The sequence below is a fragment of the Panicum hallii genome, chromosome 4, assembly GCF_002211085.1.
Source record: "Panicum hallii strain FIL2 chromosome 4, PHallii_v3.1, whole genome shotgun sequence".
Taxonomy (NCBI): Eukaryota; Viridiplantae; Streptophyta; class Magnoliopsida; order Poales; family Poaceae; genus Panicum; species Panicum hallii.
Window position 1 is genome coordinate 3362739 of NC_038045.1, and position 22440 is coordinate 3385178.

General features: G+C 49.1%; 3 protein-coding genes across 3 annotated transcripts; all 3 read right to left on the reverse strand.

Annotated features, from left to right (window-relative positions):
• Positions 1 to 42: 42 nt before the first annotated feature.
• Positions 43 to 7113, reverse strand: LOC112890942 (nuclear transcription factor Y subunit C-4-like). Its single transcript, XM_025957827.1, has 2 exons — positions 6786 to 7113; positions 43 to 1079 (listed from the first exon to the last, which is right to left on the reverse strand). The coding sequence occupies exon 2, from the start codon at positions 1036 to 1038 to the stop codon at positions 373 to 375; it is 666 nt and encodes a 221-aa protein (XP_025813612.1). The 5' UTR covers positions 1039 to 1079; positions 6786 to 7113; the 3' UTR covers positions 43 to 372.
• Positions 7114 to 8485: 1372 nt separating this feature from the next.
• LOC112889120 (putative receptor-like protein kinase At3g47110) lies at positions 8486 to 11949 on the reverse strand. Its single transcript, XM_025955610.1, has 2 exons — positions 9210 to 11949; positions 8486 to 9115 (listed from the first exon to the last, which is right to left on the reverse strand). The coding sequence occupies exons 1-2, from the start codon at positions 11947 to 11949 to the stop codon at positions 8727 to 8729; spliced, it is 3129 nt and encodes a 1042-aa protein (XP_025811395.1). The 3' UTR covers positions 8486 to 8726.
• A 3312-nt stretch (positions 11950 to 15261) lies between these two features.
• On the reverse strand, positions 15262 to 15954 carry LOC112890881. The gene has a single exon (XM_025957752.1). It carries the CDS (start codon positions 15951 to 15953, stop codon positions 15609 to 15611), a length of 345 nt encoding a protein of 114 aa, XP_025813537.1. The 5' UTR covers position 15954; the 3' UTR covers positions 15262 to 15608.
• Between the last annotated feature and the right edge of the window lie 6486 nt (positions 15955 to 22440).

Consider the following 22440-nt stretch of genomic DNA (forward strand, 5'->3'; position numbering starts at 1 on the left):
GAAAAAAAAATTCCATGAATCAACAGTGCCTTTTGGGCAACAAATCAAGAAAAACAGTTTGAAATTGAAGAGATCAGCATGAACTTACACAACACAACCACAGCATAGAAGCATTAACACCCAGCATTTCATATCAAAGGCCTCATGGAGGCAAACTTTTGGAACGGAAGGAAATGGTGTGGTAACTTTAATCCTCTACTCTCTAATCATTATCCTTTCTACCGACACCACAGCAGGAATGAAACAACCATGATGCCGAACGCTACTTAGAATCACCTGTTTCGATTTGATAAGCGACGATATTAGCTAAACGAAAACCTGAAGTTTCAACGACCTAAACATGAATCAGGTGATAGCTTCTATGCAACATTCTCAGCCACTTCCACGCAGAGATTGCTGCTCTTCAGGGGGTGGCTCCTGCTGTTCCTGAGGCTCCTGCCACAAATAGTACGGATGTGCATCAGCTGGGGCTCCCATGGGTGGAAGCCCAGCCCTAGGAAGACCAACTCCCTCCTCCTTCATCTCATCCCTGGGAACAATGTCGACCAAGAAGTCATAAATGTCAGTCCTGGTGATGGCTGCTGCAATGTCATTCTTCTGCAAGGTCCGGCGCTTGTTCTCCTCAGTGTGCATCCACGACCTCAGTGTCAGCTCTAGTATAAATATCTCGCAAGCTTTCGCAAAGACGACTGGAGCTTCTGCAGAGATCATTCGGACATCCTCATCAGCCTTCATGATCTTCTTTATCCTCGCAAGTGGCAAGGTGTGGTTCTTGAAGTCAGTGGTTTGCTCAATATCAGCCACGCGCTCATCCCAGAACTGCTGGAGCTGACGCTGCTGCTGCTGCTGGAGCTGTTGGTGGAATTGCTGGGCTTGCTGGTATACAATCTGGTGCTGAGCACTCATTTGAGCAGGGTTGGCTGCAAATGCTTGCCCTGGTTGTAAACCGGCAGCTTCAATTGCAGGAGTGGCTATTGTTGCTGCAGGCGGATAGGCAGCAACACCAATTGCGGGCTGAGTCTGAGAGGGTGGTTCCATGTCAGCTCTTGCTTGTCCAAAATCCTATGATCTTTCCAGCACTACAAAATAAGAAATAGATGATCCATAAGTTCAAATTTTAACTAGGTAAGTTTGAGAAAATCCTAAACTTCTATGTTATTTATATAAGTAAAATGAAATAAGGTTGTTTCAGAACAAAAAAAAAAGAGAGGTTGTTTCGTCTACACAGACATGATTCTGTTGGATACACGGACCTAACCTCCTGCGATAATATTTAAATTTATTTTTAACCTTGGATAAATTTGGGGTCAGCATTGAGCCCTTATCTATTTGCTTTGGTGATGGATGAGGTCACAAGGGACATACAGGGTGATATCCCCTGGTGTATGCTCTTTGCTGATGATGTGGTGCTAGTTGACGAGAGTAGGGCAGGGGTTAATATGAAGTTAGAGCTGTGGAGACACACGCTAGAGTCGAGGGGGTTCAGACTGAATAGGACCAAGACCGAGTATATGATGTGCGACTTTAGCCCGACTAGGCATGAGGATGGGGACGTTAGCCTCGAAGGTCAAGTGGTGGCCAAGAAGGATACTTTCCGGTATCTAGGATCAATGCTTCAGAAAGATGGAGACATTGATGAAGATGTTAGACATAGAATTTCAGCCGGCTGGTTGAAGTGGCGGCAGGCTTCGAGCATCATCTGTGACAAGAAGGTGCCACAGAGACTAAAAGGTAAGTTCTATAGGATGGCGATTCCCCCGGCGATGCTATACGGTGCTGAATGTTGGCCTACAAAAAGGCGACATGTCCAGCAACTGAGTGTAGCAGAGATACGTATGCTGCGTTGGTTCTGCGGGCATACAAGAAGGGATAGAGTCCGGAATGAAGAGATTCGAGATAGGGTAGGGGTGGCACCTATCGAGGAGAAGGTGATTCAACATCGGTTGAGATGGTTTGGACATGTACAACGGAGGCCTCCCGAGGCGCCGGTGCGTAATGGAGTTTTAAAGCGGGGCGATAATGTGAAGAGAGGTAGAGGTAGACCTAGACTAACTTGGAACGAGACGGTTAAGAGAGACCTTAAAGAGTGGAATATCGCTAAGGAATTAGCTATGAATAGGAGCGCTTGGAGATTAGCAATTAACGTACCTGAACCGTGACCTTTGTTACTTTTTGTTTAACCCCTAACTCTTCCTTTGGCTTGTGCCCTTTTTGTGTTTCTTATTCTTGTTTTCTGTGGGTTTCATCTCTAGCCTACCCCAACTTGATTGGGACAAAAGGCTAAGTTGTTGTTGTTGTTGTTGTAACCTTGGATAAATTTCCTTGGTTCAAACAAAGACACAAGTAACAATGCTGACATAGATAATTAGATAATTGTCTTCTAATTAAGCAACGTAGCATAAGTTAAATGGTATTAAAAAATGCAGGGACGTGAAAGCATGTATCAGGATTCAGGGTATTGAAAACAAGGAGAACCTGTAGTTCATGAATCTTAGAAAAACTAAGAACCTGAACATTTGTTCAGATCTCAGAAAACAATAGAAGACAACTCACCAAACCTCATCTGTCATTGAACAACAGCACCTTTAACTATTTTTCATGATTTCATCTTTCATCTTTATGCAATAACCTAATGTGAGCAACTTACCCATTACATATTAAACAAAAATGGGCATGAATAACTTCTGAATAGTAAAAATCAAAATATGCTGAGTAAGAATCAACTGACCATCTCAAAGCTTATGGTCTATGCTACAGTATATAAAGTACTTAGGTTATCATTAGTACTAGCAGCTAGCTAAGGTCACATTTATGCTTGCAAACAGGCCCTCTCATGGTCCACATCCCAACCCAACTGTGTGTAATTTTCCATCCAAATGAGCTCTCATGTAAATATATCCAGCAAATAGAGACCATGAATGGAGAGGGACAACAAAATGCAGTCAGATAGCAATAAACCATATTCCTACAATATATAAGAAAGATCATATATGAACAAGGCGCATATTAAAAAATTATGGATCTGATAAAAATTGGTTGAAATATCTGATTCACGGGTATTCATATAGAAATTATGATTAATTACTCCTGTGGATGGGTATAATCAAACCTGGAGTCTTTGGAACAAGTTTGTCAAGACCTTAATTGTCTAGTAAATCCCATGTTTGATCCGTGTTGCTAGTGGCAATCTAAACTTGATTGTGATTCAGAGTTCAGATGTTAGAATCACGATGTTGTTCCTATGGCCATATCACTGTCAAATCAAAACCTATCTAAGACTACAATCCTGATAAACTACCTTTGGCAGAATAAAGAAAGATCTTAGATTGGAATACTGGAAGCTGGGATGCAATCTATAGGCAGTTCAATCCTAGTGGCCAGATCAGCACAAATATGCCTTCTTTCTTAGAAAGGGGATGACAACAAAATGCATGCTGTGATTTGTATCTAAATCAAACAAAATCATGAGTCACATAACCAAAAATTAGAGCTTAAATAGTTCATACTAGACCAAATGAACAGTCCTTGTGCTTACCAACACAAAAATCGATCCCTTGCAGCACTGAAGAACTTATCTTTTCGTTTTGCACAAGTGTCATGTAATGAAAGGGCATATTATACCGTTACGATAGAAAGGACACAGCTGTTGACTAAGCATGACATGCTACTAATACAGCAAGCAGCGAAAAGCCATGCAATCACCTCTCTTTTTTTCCACTTTTGTCGCAAAAAGACGCATTAATTGGTGGACTCAAACTTTCAAACTCATCATCCATTTGGCATTTTGCTATGACGAGAGAAAGCGTCCCGACTCCAGATTTTCATGAACCAATCACAATTGTTGGCTTGCGTGTGAGATTAGAACATGGGAAAATTGGATCCATACCATTAAAAGATCCAGACTTTGAAAAAATACCATCGAAAGATTCATCTTTAGAAAATTAGCATTGAAAGGTTACTCTGTTACTGCTTTCTACCATACCCGTGAACCATTAACGCAAGGGCTTCAGGTCTCACCTGCCACCTCCCTCTTCCTATGACACCTGGGCTCCACTCGTCATCCCTAACCTCCAGCAGGCGCGGCCAGCGGACAGGGGCGGTGGGGAAAATGAAAATGACGCGCTGTCACGACAGGGACGCGCGTCCCCCCCACGTTCGCGGACACGCCCCCACCCTAGTTGCCCCGTCCCTCTCCCGCGGTTCCTGACGACGGCTCGTCGCATGCGTGCCTGCAGCGCTACAGCGGATGACGACCCCGGCGCGCGCGCCATCCTAGGCCCGCAGTCGTCCGTAGAGTCGGTGTTTGTTGCCGACCTCGCCACACGCGCCGAGGTCCCCGTTGTATCCTTCTCGGCGACCAGCCCCTCGGTGTTCGCCTCCACGGCGCCTGTCTGCGTGCGCGCCGGGCAGAGGCGCGCCTTCATGGTGCACATGCGCTCGGCGCTCGTGGAGCTCATCTTTGCCATCGCCGTGGAGGCCGGGATGATGACGCAGGGCTACACCGGCCACGCCGCGGCTGCGCGACGTCCGGAGGCGGTGGGCGCGCAAGTTCATGCGCGAACACCGGGACACTGGGACGTTCGGCTGCGCGACCTTCGACGGCCTCGGCGGAATGTTCGAGCTCGTTAATGGCGAGCTTGCAGTGCCGGCCTTCCGGGTCGTGAACATCATGTAAAACGCCAAGGAGCGGAGCCTCAGGTTCTAGACGCCCAAGCACAGGCTGCATCGCACAAGCTGGGAGGCGGCGCAAGCACATCCAACAGCGGGCTTGCGCCGGTGATCTGACCAGCTGAGTTGACCATGGTGCCCATCGGATGGGTCCAGCCGACGAGCGGCCGGAAGCTGCGGGTTAACGCCAAGTTAACAGGGTTGGTAGATTGCTGTAATGGAGGAAACTTTCGATGCTAGAAATCTAAAACATAAACTTTCAATGGTTTTTTCCAAAGTTAGGTTCATTTAATGGTACTGATCTAATTTTCCCTTCAAACAATTGGTCCAATGTAAACTTAGGTATAAAAAGTAGCCGAAAGTATGTGTGATTTAATCATATGTGTAATGGATAGACCAATGGAGACAACAATGGAAAGCCTCCCGGGTTGGGGTAGTGGTAGTGGTAGTTCATAATGCCATCGTCCTCTCTGGCCTAGCCCTAGCCACCTTCAAGTGAAACATAGCCAACAAGGAATTGTGTCGTTTGACTGAGGATTTATTGGGTCAAGGGACCATTTTTTACATGCTATTTAGATTTTTCGAGTTAATTCAGTTATATAGATTTATTATCTTCAATGCTCATTTAGTTTTTCAATATATACAAGGCTGCTGCATTTCAGATCTTGAATTGAATCAGTGATGCTTGAATTGATAATGCAATGTTACATAACTTTCAAATAGGACATTTTTATCTCATCACCACATACTACAATGCTGGTGTTATAGTTGATTTAGCCATTCGATGCATAACTATTAACATCACATAGATTGGACAAATAACAATCAACATTTATCAACATTTAAGTTTTTGTAAAAAAAATCAACACAAAGAGGTTACATCATGTTGTATACAGATTATAAAAGGTATGACTAAAAATATACCGACATTTAGTATAAATGAAGGATCATATATTCGAAACAAACAATAATTATACATGAACAAATGTGAAACTTTATAATACAGCGTAATATGCCAAGAAGTTATTTACAATCCATACAGCTAGGTGGCATGTAAATCGTGATCATGGTCCTACAAATTGTTTTCAGCTAAAACTGTAGCCATATCTAGATACTTTGCTAGGACCAATATTCGGTGCAAGCCTAGAAGCCTAGGACAGTGGAAGCTTAAGAATATAAGGCTCAGGTCTCACAATGAGATCATGAAACATTTCTGTACATCAAATTTTTTTGAAATAAAGTACATCAAAACTTCTCTCTGATTGACTTATGCAAGGGATGACAGGACTTATGGACGGAATTGCTCTTGACAAAACTGGACACATCAAGTACTTGGTACTTGCTTTTACCTAAAAGAAGATCGGCATGAGTTCCCAGAAATGGTACCATACGTTCATGCAAAGATGGACAAGTGAAAAAAACAGATCCACGTTGGTGTTATTAATTTTCTGACATTTCTTGGAAACCAAACGAGAAAGACTTCTTTTTAAGAGAATCTGACATCCCAATTTTCTTTCTTTATGCTCTTCGGTAGGACTGTGAACCTTTTGTGTTTGCGCCCATTTGTAAACGAAAAAATAGGCAAATTGTAGTTTGATTTGACGTAGGTACCCGAAGATAAACAAGCGATTCAACTATGGAGGGGTCAAAATCCCTAACGAGAAGGATTGAACCAGGATGATTCCCGCCCCCAATTTGACCACAGGCTGCAGATACGGTTTTCAGAAAGAGCACTATTTTTAGTAGTCAATCCATCTCCGGACTAAATAAAACGTGCTTTTGAGTTGCAAATGTGGAAAGTAATATACGCACCAGTACAACACGCATAAAACTATGCCAGAGCTACTCAGATCAAGCAAAAGAGGTGAGGAAACTAGATCGAAGAGAGCAAACAAAAAAAATCCTAACAACTTGGCAGAACCGAAATCTACCGCAACACGGCAGGAGCGAAGCTCAGGTCCGTTCGTTCCTCGGCCTAATTTTGCCAGCGGGCGCAGCTTCACGGCGATCACCGCCCCCGAATCCCCAATTCCACACCGAGAACTCAACCGCGCAGCAGAAATCCCCAAGAAAACCCCCGGATCATAGAAATCGAGAGCGGGAATTCGGACACTCACTTGGAAGCTGGAACAGCGCGCGTCCGCGGCCGGGCGGGCGAAGAGAGACGGCTGGCGCCGAGCCCGAGCCCCCTTGCGTTGCTGTTGCGGCGCTGGATCGGGAGAACAGCTTGGCTTGAATGGGGAGAGCACGACGCCTCTTGGCCTTCCAACTCCCCCCTCCTCCCTCTGTCCGTCTCCCCTCGGTTATTAAATTCTCTTCGGGAGCGAGACTGCGAGAGCTCGCAGCCCATTGGCAGCACCACCTGGCGCTCGCTGCCGGGCGGGTCCCGAGCCCTCCCGGGTCCGGAGTTCCGGACCCGCCGTCGCCGCCACCTCCACCACTCCCCGCGCCCGCTACGCGCAGCTCCCGGCTCCGCTTGGGCCTGGGGGCCGGCCGCCCAGCCGGCCCACGTGTCGGCGGCGGCGGGCCGTCATGCCGGAAGATGCTCGGCACGGTCGGAACCGGACGGTGGTTGCGACCTGCGAATCTGCGATGATGAGGTGGGTTTAGTTGGGAAAAATTGTTCGCATCGAAAGCTCCAAGTACTGTCACCTATGGAAAGGGCAGGGGGATGATGATTAAACTAGTGCCGGTGCGAGCGACGGCCTGACAGCTGCGTGTCTCTGGGTGTCCGGTCTTCTGGTCTTGTGCGCGCGTTGACGGCGAGATCCTGTTGACCTCTTCCTCTCGTTTGTCTTGATTCTTGCTAGATTTTCTTGGTAGTTTCTGCGTGGATCTTGCTGAATTTTTCACCAGGCTGAGGATAGCATTTTCACGATGGTTTCGGGCAGGGGCGGAGCCAGGAAGGCCTCCCATCCGGGGCTGACCAATGGATAAAATGCTAGAGTAACCAATTAAGCTAAATATTATTGTTTTTAAGTCTAAATACTACAAATTTACAATGGACGAGTTAGGCTAGGCTCGTGCTGTAGCACGCTCAGCACGAGCCCTAACTCCGCGCCTGGTTTTAGGTAAGGAGAGAGCCGGCGAGATAGTGGAAGAAATGGTCTTGTCGGCTCCTCCCCGGCAGATAGGGGAAACCAACCTGCCCTGATGGAAAGAAAAAGAAATGGAAAAGGTCCATTCAACCCTCTCAACTATCTACACAGTTTGATTTACCCCCTCAGCTGAAAAACCAGATATTCAACATTCCCAACTATTGAAACCGTCCAATTTATCCTTCTCGGTAGTTTTGAAAGGCGGTTTTGTCGACGTGGCGCCATATCAGCAATCCTACGTGGCGCCACATCAGCCAAATGGGGTAAATTGCACCGTGTCGATAGTTTAAGGTAGTCAACTAGACTCTATAGAAAAATAGTTACAAAAATATTTTTTTCTTAGAAAAATATATGTAACTAAAAATTCTAAAATCTGGTTTAGTCTCCAAAAATTTATTTTAGCTCACAAATATATAAAAATAGTTTTTTTCTAAAATCATGCTCTATTTATAGTGTCCAGTTAAAAAATTATTGAAATCCTATGGTCAACTTTTTCTGCATGAAGCGCCTCGTTCTTTTTGCAATGCTTGGCAGCTGGACGAAAATGGCATTTGCATTTTGCAGTTTAGTACTTTTAACTACCTAGAGATAAACGGTCATTTTTTTTTGCGAACAGTCATTTTTCTAAAGTTGTAAATTGGAAAGGCATAGAAGTAGCAAATTAGTAGGTTGGTAGCATCCTATTGTACCAGGCGTTTACAAAAAAATGGTGTCCTGATGTAAATGTGCTCGAGTGCGTGAGAATAATTTGAGTTCTAATTTCTAAACCCATACCAATACACACACCCAGCTCACCTACCTGTAGTTAAGGAAAGTTCAGAAAAGTACAGAATACATTTCCTGTGCATCCGTACTCTGAAAACTATTGAAGTACAATTATGTGATTGAAACTCAAAAAATGCAGTTCTTACAGTAGCCATTTGGTTAAACAGGGCGACCTGAGCTTGGACTCCCTGAATCTCACTGACCATAGGCACGGACGCAGGCATCTCTGATCGAGCACAGCTCCGCAGCTGCATCCCTCATGGCCATTCTTTGGCACGGCGCCTGCCTACAGCAGCTGAGCCCGACTCTTACGGCAGAAACCAGGCAATCATACGCCGTTACACGCAACTCGCTTTCCTCTGAAGATGGCACAGCCCCACTGAGCAATTCCTCGTCCTGCAGCAGAGCCGGATCGAGAATCTGCTCTAGCTTATCCGGGAACGCCTCGCTGACAAACTCCGGCAGCGTCAGGCCATCCTTGAAAGCTTCGTCGGTCGGGGCCTTCCCCACAAATATCTCAAGAAGCGTGATCCCAAAGCTGTACACGTCACCACAGGTGGATACCTCCCCTGACGTGCCGTATTCTGAACAGTGCAAGAGAAAGAGTACTGCTAGTTAGACAGGTGACACTGGCATGCAAATGCAATGGTGAAGTTTAGCGTTGGTACAGTGTGGTACCTGGCGCAACATAGCCGATTGTGCCTCTGATGCCGATAGTGCTTTCAGGATCTTCAGAACCATGGCTTCCTGGATCGGGAAGAAGCTTGGCAAGGCCAAAGTCACCGATGCAGGCCGCCATGTCGTCACCAAGGAGAACGTTGCTTGGCTTGAGATCGCAGTGGACGATCGGCGGTTCACAGCTGCTGTGGAGATAGTTCAGAGCGTCGGCGATGTCCGCGGCGATGCTGAACCTCTGGACTACGCTTAGGACACGCCCTTCCGTGATTTCAACCAAACTCGGGTGCAGCCACCTGTCGAGGCTGGAATTGGGCATGAAATCGAACACTAGAGCCCTGAAGTCGTTACCCTTAGCGTCGATGCTGGAGCAGCAGGTGATGATGCTGGCCAGGTTGCGGTGCTTGACCCGTCGCAGAGCCTCGCATTCCGACAGGAAGGTCTTGGAGGCACCGACTTGCTGGAGATGGAACACCTTCACTGCCACGGCAACATCCTGGAGCTCAAAGCTCCCCTTCGCCTTCAGTGACAGGATCCCTCGGTAGACGGACCCATACTTCCCGGCGCCGATCAGGTTGCCATTGGAGAAGTCTTCAGTTGCTTTTGCCAGTTCGGCGTAAGAGACTCTTGGGTAATTGTTGCCGTTGAGCAAGCTTCGAGCTGTGGTGTCTGCAATCTTTGACCTCCTCCTGCGGCACCGGAGCAGAAGCAGAGCAAACAGCAAGGCAAGGCAGAGAGCCAATCCAAAGATGGGCAACACGATCTTGAGAAGCAGGTGACCAGCCGGGGTGGTCTTGGTCGGCCGGCAAGGCGGCAAAAGGTGCCGCGCAGCGCCGCCGCAGAGTGCCCCGTTGCCGGCCATCTTGAACCCGGTCGTGTTCGCGAACACGCCGAGCGTTGGAACCTGGCCCTCGAGGTGGTTGTAAGACACGTCGAGCTCAACCAGCGAGCTCACGTTCTCCAACCCTGCCGGTATGCCGCCGGACAAGTCGTTCCGTGACAGGTACAGCTCCTGGAGCCCTAGCATCTGGCTGAGCTGCGGCGGGATGCTTCCTGTCAATCTGTTGCCTGTCAGGTTCAGCCTCCTGAGCCCCTTCAACCTGCTCAACGATGACGGGATGCTTCCGGTGAAGAGATTGCTGTCCAAGTCTAGAAACTCCAGGCTCTGGCAGCTCCCGAGCTCGGCCGGCACCTCGCCGGAGAAGCGGTTTCCGGACAGTGTCATGATTGCAAGTTGCACGAGCTGGCCGACTTCGTGTGGGAGGCGGCCATCGAGCCGGTTATCCGACAAGTCCATCGCGAACGACAACGATTGCAAGCTGACCAGTTCTTTGGGGATGTGGCCGGTGAGCTTGTTGCCGGAGAGGTCAATCAGTGTAAGCTGCTGGAGGCCGCCGATGCTGGAAGGAATCGTTCCGTTCAGCAAGTTTCTGCTCAGGTCCAGGCTTAGAAGCTGCGAGAGGCTGCCAATGGAGGATGGCACTGGCCCGGTTAGCCTGTTCTGCTGTAACCTCAATTCTTGGAGATTCTTCAGCTTCCCAATGCCTTCCGGGATCTCGCCGTCGAGGAGGTTGGAGTGGGCATCCAACGTCTGCAGCCCAACGAGATTCCCGATGCTTGACGGTATCACGCCGGATATGCTGTTGCCGCCGAGGTTCAGCGTCTGGAGCTGCGCCGAGAGGCGGGAGATGGAAGCTGGCATCGCGCCGCCAAACTTGTTGCCGTCGAGATAGATCTCGACCAGCGCGCTGCAGTTGGTTAAGCCCTCCAAGAACTCCCAGCCGCCGGCGTCGGTGGCTGTGAGCTTGTTGTTGGACAGCTCGAGCGACTCCATGCAGAGGCTGCCGATCTCGGGTGGCACGCGCCCGGTGAAGCTGTTGTTGGCGAGGCTGAGGGCCTTCAGGTTCGACGCCATGGCGAGCGACGCCGGGATCGGCCCGCTGAGGTTGTTCCCGCCGAGGAAGAGGAACTGAAGATCCGGCCAGCGCGCGCCCGCGTCGGCGGAGAGTTCCCCGTGGAACATGTTATTGGCCACGGAGAAGCGTTGCAGCGACGACATGTTGAAGAAGCCCGGCGGGATCTCCCCGGTGAGGCGGTTCTGGTAGACGTTGAAGAACCGGAGGTCGGGCAGGCGCGAGAGGCCGTCGGGGATGCCACCCTCGAGGAGGTTCTGGTCTAGCTGGAGCTTCTGGATCTTCGTGAGGTTCCCGAGCGACGGCGGGATGCGGCCGGAGAGCGAGTTGTGGCCGAGCCCGAGGACGGTGAGGTTCTGGAGCGCGTCGAGCCACTCCGGGACGCCGCCGGTGAGGTTGTTGTTGTTGAGGAACGCGACGGCGAGGACGCTGCAGTTGCGGAGCGCGGCGGGTATCTCCCCCGTGAACGCATTGTCGCAGAGGCTGAGGTACGTGAGGCGCCGGAGCCGGCCGAGGCTCGCCGGGATCCTCCCCGAGACGCCGTTGTCGGTGAGGTTGAGGACCCGGAGGTGCTCCAGGTCGCCGACGGCCGGGGACAGCGTCCCGGTGAGGCCGTGCGCGGACACGTCCAGCGACGTGACGCGCCCCGCGGTGCAGCTCACGCCCGGCCACCGGCAGAAGTGCACCGCGTCGTTCCACGACCGGAGCTTGCCGGACGGGTCCGACACGGCGGCCTTGAACGCCAGCAGCGCGTCCCGGTCGGTCCCTGCCGCCGCCGCCAGTGCGCCCAGTTGTAGCAGCAGCGCCATGAACCCCGCTCCAGCCCCCATAGCAGTTTATCCGCTCTGCCCTTGTATCTCTACGCTCTGTGCTGTGGAACTAGCTGTGGGCAGTAGCTTGCAGCTTCCAAGCTTGTGAGGCTGCGCCATTTATAGAGGGGCTCGAGCACGGTCGTCCACTTGGATTTGGGGAGGTGGGCGGCGGCGGCGTTGCTGGCTTCGCTGCACATGCACTGCTACTGAAGTCTGAAACATAGCGGTGGATTATAATCTTTTCTTTTTTGGCCTTGTTTGGGCTGACTTTTTGCTCAGAAGCTTCATAGCAGTGGGCCAGTGGCCAGTGGCGTCTATTGAGTGTTAAAAATAGTAGCTAAGCTTGTTTATGGTAGTGACACGGTGTTTGGCATTATCATGTACACTTAATCATCTAACAGTTGAGACCAACCAGTATGGTGCTTAAAAACCATCTTAAATTTTTTTCCGTGCTTGGAGTGCTCCCTCTGATGGAGGCTCAATTGCTTGGAATGTTTTTGCTTGCAATTATTGCACGCTGATCTAAATTCCTTTCCTTTCTTAAGGCGGCTTACTGTCGCTGACCGAGCTCTCACTGATTAGTGGGTGGGGATTTCGTGCTCGAGATCACATGGGAGATGCAGTCACGGTGGGAGCAGGAAAAATGAGCTGTTCTGTTGGTCACTTGGTCGTTGCGAGAAAAGGCCCACTTCTTACTGGGCCACCAGGACTAGCCACATTTGGCCCAGTTTTTGTACTACTTTTAAAGGGCCTAGCGCCTGAAGTGAGAGGAAGGAAGAATCGACCGAAGCCAGCTCGGTCCAAAATCAGATCACACGCGTTTCGCGGCTTGTTCTCTCTGCCTCGGCGTCGCCGACGTGCCCTGCGCGGATGTCCAAGCCGCGTCCGGCAGCGCCACCGGCGGAAGACGGAGGTGAAGTCGGAGAAGAGCGGCGCGTCGGACTCCAGTCACGGCTCTCTCAGGTCGCCGAGGAGGATGTCCGGTCACCGCGATCAGGAACGAATCATCAATAAGGTTCTCCTGGGCTCGCCGCCTTCGAGAAGGTTCTGGTCGAGCTCGAGCATCTGAATCTTGGTCAGGTTCGCGAGAGGCGGCGGGATGCGGCCGGAGAGCATGCTCTGGCCGAGCCGGAGTGCGGTGAGGCTCTGCAACGCGTCAAGCCAGTCCGGGACGCCGGCGGTAAGGCGGTTGCTGTTGAGGTACGCTGCGGAGAGGCACGTGCAGTTGCGGAGCGCGCCGGGTACCTCGCCGTCGAAGGCGCTGTCGAAGAGACTGAGGTACGAGAGGCGTCGGAGCGGGACGAGGCTCGCCGGGGTGCTCCCGGAGATGCCGTTGGCGGTGAGGTTGAGAGTCTCGAAGTGCGTGAGGTTGCCGACGGCCGGGTCCGACACGGCGGCCTTGAACGCCAGCAGCGCGTCCCGGTCGGTGCGTGCCGCCGCCAGCTGCAGGAACAGGAGCACCACCACGGTCCACGACCACGAATCCAGTTCGCCAGACCCATATACGGCCCAGTGGCCCACTAGTACTAGGCTGCTCTATGTTTAGCCCATTATTACTTGCTTTGAAAAAAAAGAAAAAAGTCATTTTTACCTCTCTGAATTTTAGGATGAATTCGCGTTTCCTCTCTAGACAATAAAACCGTCTGCTTGGACTTCTCGAACTCGCGATACCGGACACATGACCTCCTTAATTAGTTTCTCTCAGTGGTTTTTCTTTTTTCTTTTATATTTATTTTGGCTGAATATTTGAAAAATTATATTAAATAAAAAATTATAAAATAAACAATCTAATTTTGTTGGAATTCACATAATTATATATATACAATGAACATATGATATGATATAATTTAATAAAAATATTTATTATAATTTTAAATATATATTTTTTTGTAATTAATTCATAGCTATAGTTTCCGTGGTCCAATTATGATGAAATTTTTATGGTGGGTTTATAATTATATGCTTGAGATTTAGTAAAAGTATAATGCTTATTGGATCATTTATGCTTGATCAACTGAAAAATCTTTGATATAGCCTGAAATTTAGTTGCTCAAGAATACGTGATCAAATGAGTATAAAATTTTTTACTAAATTATACAATATCATATGTTCACTGCATATATCTACTCATATCGATTCCAAAAAATTAAATTTTCTATTTTATAATTTTTTTGTGATTTGCTATGACTTTTTTAAAGATTCAGCCAAAATAAACATAAAAGAAAAGGAGAAAAACTACTAAGAGGAACCAGTAAGGAAGGTCATGTGTCCGGTATCGCGAGTTTGAGGAGTCCGTACGGATGATTTTATTATCTAGGGAGGAAACGTGGATTGGTTCTAAAGTTCAGAAAGAATTTTTTTATAAAGAAAGATACTTCCCATTGGAGTAAGAAAGGCCATATAAGTAGTGGCCACGTTACTAGGTCCAGCCATTGAACAAACGACAGGTTTTGGGCCTTGGGAGCTCTAAACTTCCAGTAGATGAAGATTCAAACAAATTTTAAAAAAAGATTTTGGAAAAATAAAAGAGTTTCTCGCATAAATCCCCTCTTTTTTCGGCAACTATTATTTTTTGTATGCATTTTTTCTTTTTGGTCAACTAGCCTAATTATGTGCACTGTAATGCTGTAATGGCATGTGGGTGTAAAATGTCTAGAAGGACGTTAAAAAAATGTCTAGAAGGAAATGTTTGATATCACTCTGCATTTGGATGATGTTCACGCCAATTTGCAAAACTTGTGATGTTCCTACACCACAAGTGAAAGGCTGAAAGCCACACGTTGGCCAACTCAAATGTACCTGATCAAACCGGCCAGGGCCAACGTTTGGGGCTTCATTTTAGCTGCCGCTCCGGTGAATCAGTGCGGCCAGTTTTAACTCTCTACCTGCGCGCCTCGCCGTGGCCCGATCGGTGCCCATCATCTCGTGCGAATAATCACTGGCGCGCAGCGGTGGTGTCCGTGACTTGCAGCGGGCAATAATTGTACTGGCGCCAACCACTTCTCACTGGATGCAATCAAACCTTGCCACTGCCAGTGCCAGCCTCGCCCGCCCCCATCTCGCAGCTCCCGTCATGCCGCCCATTATCTTGTTCTGCACTACTGTACACTGTACTGTACTAGACTAACGGGTCACTGACAAGTAGTCAAGAGGCTGTCTGACCAGGCAGACAATCTGGAAAAGAGACGAGGATCTGCCAGTGGAGCACGCAGCGCACGCCGCCTGGTAAAATGTTCGCGTTCTCCGTGAGGTTTCTCTCGCAGCGTAAACCCAATTTGTTTCCGGAAGATCATGGGAATAAGATCTCAAGAAACCTGGCTGAGAAAAAAGTTGTAGACGAACCGTTAAGGCATCTTGTTCAGTTTCACTGTAATCTTCAGAACATTTCCTCCTGGCTGATTCCTCCTCTGACCCCCTCCCTCCCCCAACCGAAGTGAAAGGAGTCAAGGATGCCTGCCGGGGAAACTCTTATAGCCACCACCACATCTCGATCTCGTATAAACACATCCACCAGCTACTACAAAGGCCGTACAAAAGCCACGGCACCTAACGAACTGAACTCTAGCTACCAGCTAACGCCAGTGGCAGGCTAATGAGCTAGCAGTACTCGCGGCTCCAGCTACCAAGCCGGCGGCGTCCACCGGCTGGCGCCTCGATCTGGCCTCGCCGGCTAGTTTCTACTGCGGCCGCCGCGCCGGAGCGGCGGCGAGCACGAACCGGGAGGCGAAGGAGTAGTATCCCTCGCTGCCGTCCAGCGCCGTGCCGAAGTCGAAGTTGCGCGCGTAGCTGAGCGGGTCGTACTGGTGGCACCGCGCGGACGACGACGACGCGTGGCCGTGGCCGTGGCGCGCCCCGGCCGTGGCTGCCGTGCACACCAGCATCCGGCTCTGCCGCCGCAGCTTCCGCACCAGCCGCCCCAGCGCCAGCCCGCACCCGCGACCGCCGCGGCACCCCGACGACGACGACGACGACGGGCCGCCCCTCGCGCCCGGAGCGGCTGCGCTGCCGGCGGCGTCTGCCATCACGATGGCGCTGGTTTTCCGCCGAATCTTGGTGCCTCAGAGAGCGGCGCGTTGGCTGGGGGAGGAGCTGTGGTCTTGGTGGAAACTGGAACGGAATGGAGTGGTGGTGGCGTGGCCGGCCGTGTGATTTATAGGGAGATGAGCTCTGTGGAGTGGGGGTGGTGCGAAACGGGGAGCGGAGGGGTGGGCAGCGCGGATGGTGGGCAGCGCGGTTTCCCGTTTCTGCCATGTGGTCCGTGGATAAAAATACAGTACGGCGAGTTGGGGGCAGTGTAGAGTAGGTGTGGCGTTATCTATTCTTTTTGGGCAGGATAATGCACGAATAAAGGTTGGAGAAATGGCTCGAGCTACAGGACCTTTGCCTCCAAAGGGGATGAATGAACGAACTCATGATTAGGGCCGGGAGCAGCTCACTAGCTCTGCGGCAGGATGAGCTCCAGGAATCAAGGAAGCTTGCGAGCTACTCCTGCTCTTCGGCTTGATGAAAAAAAAAGATTATCGTGGGGAGAGCAGGAATCAAGCATGCCTTTTTTTGTTTTTTTTTGTTGTTGTGTGTCACCTGTCACTGTCAGCTGGCGGATCGGGCGGCGTGAGAGACGCGGCGAGCCTCCCGACGAGGACAGCCGGCAACGAGGTTTTTGCACTACCGAGGGCGGAGAAGGGGAGGTAACCTCGGCAGCCGCAGCCGCCAGTGGGCGGTGCACGCCCGCCGCCCGGCGGCCGCCTCGGAGCGAGCTGGACGCGCCGGCGCGCCCGTGTTCCGCGGGCCGCTGCGTCCGAAATGGCAGCAGGCGTTGCTGCGATCAGGTCACGACGTGCCGGGCGCGGCGCGACCCATGGCAGTGGAGCGCATGCACATCATGCGCTAGCTCCGTCCTCTGCAGCGACGCGGCTTTCACTGCGGCGCCGAGGAGACGTCAAGTTTTCAAGTCCTCTCCTCCAGTCTCAAGTGTCAAGTCAGACAGTTCCCTTACGATTATACTGTGTCAGCTGATGGCATTCCTCGTCGCTTGTGTTGTGAACGACTGACCGGACACAAGTCCATGTGCCTTTTGTGCTGAGGTTCGACACTACACTTTTCGTTTTAGCCTATCTGTTCCTCACCAGAAGAAGTATTCCTCTCCAGAAAAATATTCGATTTGGTGCCCCCACAGAGAATGAAAACGTTAGGAGAGTCTACAACGGTCGGAAATCAGCATAGGGAGAGGAGAGATGCTTGCATCACTTTAGCTTGTCGATCTGCTGGTTGTGTTTCTTTCAGGCAACCGCCAAAAAACATGGAGAATCATCTCATAGTTTAAGAGCAAGACGAGCACGCTCTTAGCCGATAAATCTTTTTTTTTTGAAGGGGAACTCTTATCCGATAAATCTGACATCGCATAATTCGAGTGTATTACGGGTGTTTTAGAAATAGTACTAGACATTTCATTGTTGTATATAAGATTTTCCAAGCGTATTTTGTAATGGCCGCAGACGAGGCTTATTGTTCTTTTTTAAAAATTTTATGAAGATTTTTCTAGGATACAGGAGGGTTAGAACCCATAGTCCCATACTGATTATGTATTGAAAGAGAGTTTATGTAAAAAGCAAAGAAAAAGGGAAATATTCCTGTGAAATGACCGAGTCTAATTTGTTGATTTTCGAGAGGGGAAACAAATTAGCAATCATGAGTCCACAACCAAGATCTTCTCAAAAAAAAAGATCGGCCACTTGAATATTTGAAAATGTTATAAAAAGTATCAATAACCGTGAGCCATTCGTAAAATACACTTAGAGATTCTTGTGAATCTAGTAGTGAGAATGCCTGCCAAGTGCCAACATCAGCTATGGATCCACGAGGGGGAAGACTGAAACAACCCATGCCAAATTGCCAACGTCACTGATCCGTCAGGTAAGATGCAGAGACAAAAGCAAGATTCCAGCCGACGCTGACAGTCAGCCGGTGAGCTACACGATTTAAACAACAGCGTCTTGCAGCGTGCAAGCACGAGGCGCCCACGCACGCAGCCACCGGGAAACCGATCCATTTCCACTTCGCCGTCGCGCGATTATGTGACCGGTCAGCACGGCGACATGCTGGAATACGCATGCAGCCATGAGTGGTGTATCTATCTCAACACCAACACATTCCTTCTCATGATCCAGAGGGTTTCAACCTGGTGGCCGCCATGTGGGAACAGTGGATGCACACATGGTCTCGGAGATTCCAAAAAGTCCCGCTCACATGCGTCTCCACTCTCCAGCTGATGACTGCTGACCCTGGTCAATAACATTCTCTCATCCGCTTCTGCACACTTGTTCCATTTCCTCTTTTGTTTTCAGTTTTTCCTACACGTTCTCTGTCCAAATGAAGTCTTAAGCGGAGAAAATTTATACGTAGTAAAAGATGCAGTACAAGCAGAGGAGCTGTTCACAAAGGAAAGTTTAGGGTAAATCTCTTCTCTGGGCTTAGTATCATTTTTTGACAGTGTAAGGTCAAAAAAGGGTACATCTGATCTACCCTGTGACAGAGGAAACGACTAAAAGTCCTGGCCGATACCCCACACCGCATTATGCCTCTGCACGACGCCATCGACCCTGCATCTGCATTGATCTGGTTGCCGCAGGGTGGCGCCCCGGTTGCCCCCTCAGATCCTACACTGAAGACAGCGACCTCATCGTCCCAATTCAACCACTGTTCATCCCCATTTACTTCCGTGCATCCATCCCTCCATACCTAGATGTTGGACTTGGACCAGTGTTCATCTCCGTCCACCACTGTGCAAAAATCCGCATGTCTGATGAAATGGCTGATCCGTCTCTCCATACCCTGATGTTTTGCCAAGCTTCTGTGGTCGTCGCGGCCTTGCTGCTGCAGCTGCGAGCGTCATGGACGGGACTTTGGGTTGGATTGTGGATGAGATCAGATCACTTGTCGTTGGTTCAGTAACTGGTCAAGGCTTCTGAAAAGAAAGCTCGTATCGACCATGGGTGGAGAAGTTCAGCAAGTCTCCGTGAAAAAGCAAGAGGTGATTGCAACGCTGAAAGGCAAGCGGAAGTTTGCTCACTGCCGTGCCACATGGATGCGGACAAGGCGCATGTGAGATGTACCAAGTGGCCAAAAGCCAAAACGAGCAAAAAAAAAAAGAACTCGTAGGCGCCTACGAGATTAGAGATCAAACACCACATCCTACGAGGGAGAAAAGTATTGCCCAAAAGGAAAGAAGGCTGCACCATTAGTAAACTATTCAGGAAAGCCCATCAATGGTACGTTGATGAATCTGTCAAATACTCAAATCAACGGATACAACATAAGGGATTGATGATAAAAAAAAGCTGCTACTAAATCGGTCTGTCATTTTGCTAGCTTGATCTGTTGCAGGCTACGCATGTGGTGTAGCCAGTTTGCTTTACTGCCTTTAGTTCCTTGCAATCGCAGGGTCAGTGGCCCTCATACCACGCATGCATGTGAGGCCCAAATGCTCTCACTAGTCACCGAGGCTAGCTTCACAAGGCACAAAAGTGTCAGTACTAGCCGGTGGTGATTTCGGCAGTTGTTGTACTTATGGGAGTAGAGTATCTATATGTTCTTGTCGTCAACGTATAGAAATGATTCATCGGCGCGTCCTGATCAGCGTCCCCAACTGTGACGCACTGACGCAGAGATGCTCTGCAACGTTGGGTTTTTTACTGTCGCATCAGGTCAAACGGCTGGCTGCCCTTTTGGACTCGTATCAGCAGCTTCGTCAGTTTAGAATTGGTGTATTTGGCTTTGAAGTTTGAACTCATTGGAAGCCATAGCCATGACATGCCGACATCGCTGTGCTCGGAATCGTATAGTTTCTGCCTTTCAGAGCCTCGGCTCACCGCATTCTGTTCTGTTTCGCGAGATGGAGTTGAACTGAAAGCTCTCACGAAAAAGTTCAGACTGTCAGGCATCAGGTTCATGTTGCATCGTTGCTTCAGCAAACAAAGCACCGGCACAGCGCTGCAGGCAGGCTGCAGAAGAGTAACAGCTATGGGCTTCCGTGAATTTGGCGTGGTGCTTGCTCTGCTGGGCTGTGGAAAACGTAGGCCGAGCGTTCTTGGTGACTGCTAACATGGATGGGCTGGCGCCTGCTGCTGACGGACATGGCATGCAGGTTGCAGGCCGCCTTTAGGCCTCCAAGCCCATATTGTTTTGGTGCTTACCTTTCTTCCATCTCGAGCCCAGAGCGCGGAGGAGGATTTGGGCTGGGCCTCTTCCTGGCGGATGCACTGCTGGTTCACGTGCTGTCATCACGTCCTCGAAGCCAAACAAAACCGAAGATACGCGATTCGCACGCACATTTTCGTCTCCATCTCCGTAGTCCGTCCGTCCCCACTCCTTCACTGCACCGTTCAGCGTCGCTCATGGCACAGGTTGCTGTTAGGAAAAACAACAGCACTTAGCCACAATTAATCCCTCATCTTATGTTGAACAATGAGGAAAAATATTTACCACCAGACCTGCAGCGGAAATAACAATCATATGCACAAGTGACATAACAATTTACGTGGAAAACCTCCTCAATGTGAGGAGTAAAAAACCACGGGACCAACCGGTCCACACTAACTTCCACTATTTGCAACAATGGGTACAATAGAGTCTTCTCTAGATCCTCTAGACATCAACACTCTCATCAAGTTATAAACTTGGTCACACCAACAATACTCACAACTGAAAGTAGAGGTATAACAACAGCCAGCAGAGATGGCACAGATTCTGTCCCCTTCGGTAATCAGTCAATAACTCCCAAACTACAACTCCCCAGTGCACGAAATTTGGTAGGAAGGTAGTTCCACGAGTCCTCTAACTACTGACCAAATTTCAGCTCAATCCGACACCGTTTACTACCCAAATCCTTCATCTACCACGACTGCTCTGATCTGAACTGTAGCAACCCAAACTGACAAAACACCTCTCAAATCTGATGCTTCACTGAACCAACCCGAACTGACAAAACACCTAACACCCAAACCAACTGACCAAATCGAAGTACTCTAAGTGCAGATCGAGCTCACCAAGTTTGGTGCCAATCCAAGCACGTTTGATCGTTTGATCCTCCAATCAACAGTTTGACCCCGGCAGGTTCGAAGCCACCAAATCTGGACAGATTTGCCTCTCCTTCTTCTTCCTCTCTTCTCTCTTGTTGTGTGTTGTGTGTATGTGTTGAGTACGCCCAAAGACAGCAGCTCCCCTGGTAAGAAGGTGCCTAGGGTTTTCTCTTCTCTCCTCTCTTCCAAGGAGGCATCTCAGCCATCCATTTCAGCTGAGATCAAAGGCTCACAAGTGCTGGACTTGTGGGCTGAAAACCTGAGTTGTTGGGCTTCAGATTTCATTCTCTATGTGGAGGGACAACCCAACAAACCCCCCCTCCCGACATCATGGAGGGTCTCACTGCCTTCCGGCAGTCATGCCAGCGATCTCACAACATACATTGAGCTTTTCTTTTGTCATCACTTTAATCAGCATGTCGGCACCATTGTCATCGGTGTGAACTTTCTCCATATACAATTCTTTTGCATATAGCACATCCCGAATCCAATGATATCGGACATCAACATGCTTTGACTTGAAGTGGAGGCTTGCATTTTTGCACAAATGAATAGCACTTTGGTTGTCACAAAATAACACATATTTGCCTTGATCAAACCCAAGTTCTATTACAGACCTTTTTAGCCATAATAGCTCTTTACTTGCTTCCGTCGCTGCAATGAATTCTGCTTCAGTTGAGGATAATACCACATATTTTTGCAACTTGATTTGCCATGACACAGCTCCCCCTGCATAGGTGATCAAGTACCCTGAAGTAGATTTTCTACTATCAACTTCTCCGGCCATATCTGAATCTGTGTATGCAACTAACACAGGTTTGCTTCCACCAAAGCAAAGTTTCAGCTTTGTGCTGCCCCGGAGGTATCTCAAAATCCACTTCACAGCCTCCCAATGTGGTCTTCCTGGATTAGACATAAATCTGCTCACAGTACTAACCGCATGAGCAATGTCTGACCTTGTGCACACCACAACATACATCAAACTTCCAACCGCTGAGGCATAAGGAACATGCTGCATTTTCTGTTTCATCTCATCAGTGGAAGGACATTGCTTGGTATTTAACTTGAAATGAGCTGCAAGCGGACAACCCACAGCTTTTGCATTTTCCATTTTGAATTTCTGAAGTATTTTTTCAATATACCTCTCTTGAGATAAGTACAACTTATTGGAACTTCTGTCTCTCTCAATTCTCATCCCGAGAATTTGCTTTGCTGGCCCCAAATCCTTCATAGCAAAGTACTTGCTCAACTCTTTCTTCAGCTTTGCAATCCTAGAGATATTCTTGCCAACAATCAAGATATCATCAATATAGAGCAACAAGATGATAAAATCATCTTCTGAAAATCTTTGCATGTATACGCAATGGTCTGTGCTACACCTCTTGTAACCTTGTCCCCCCATAACTGAATCAAATTTCAGATACCATTGTCT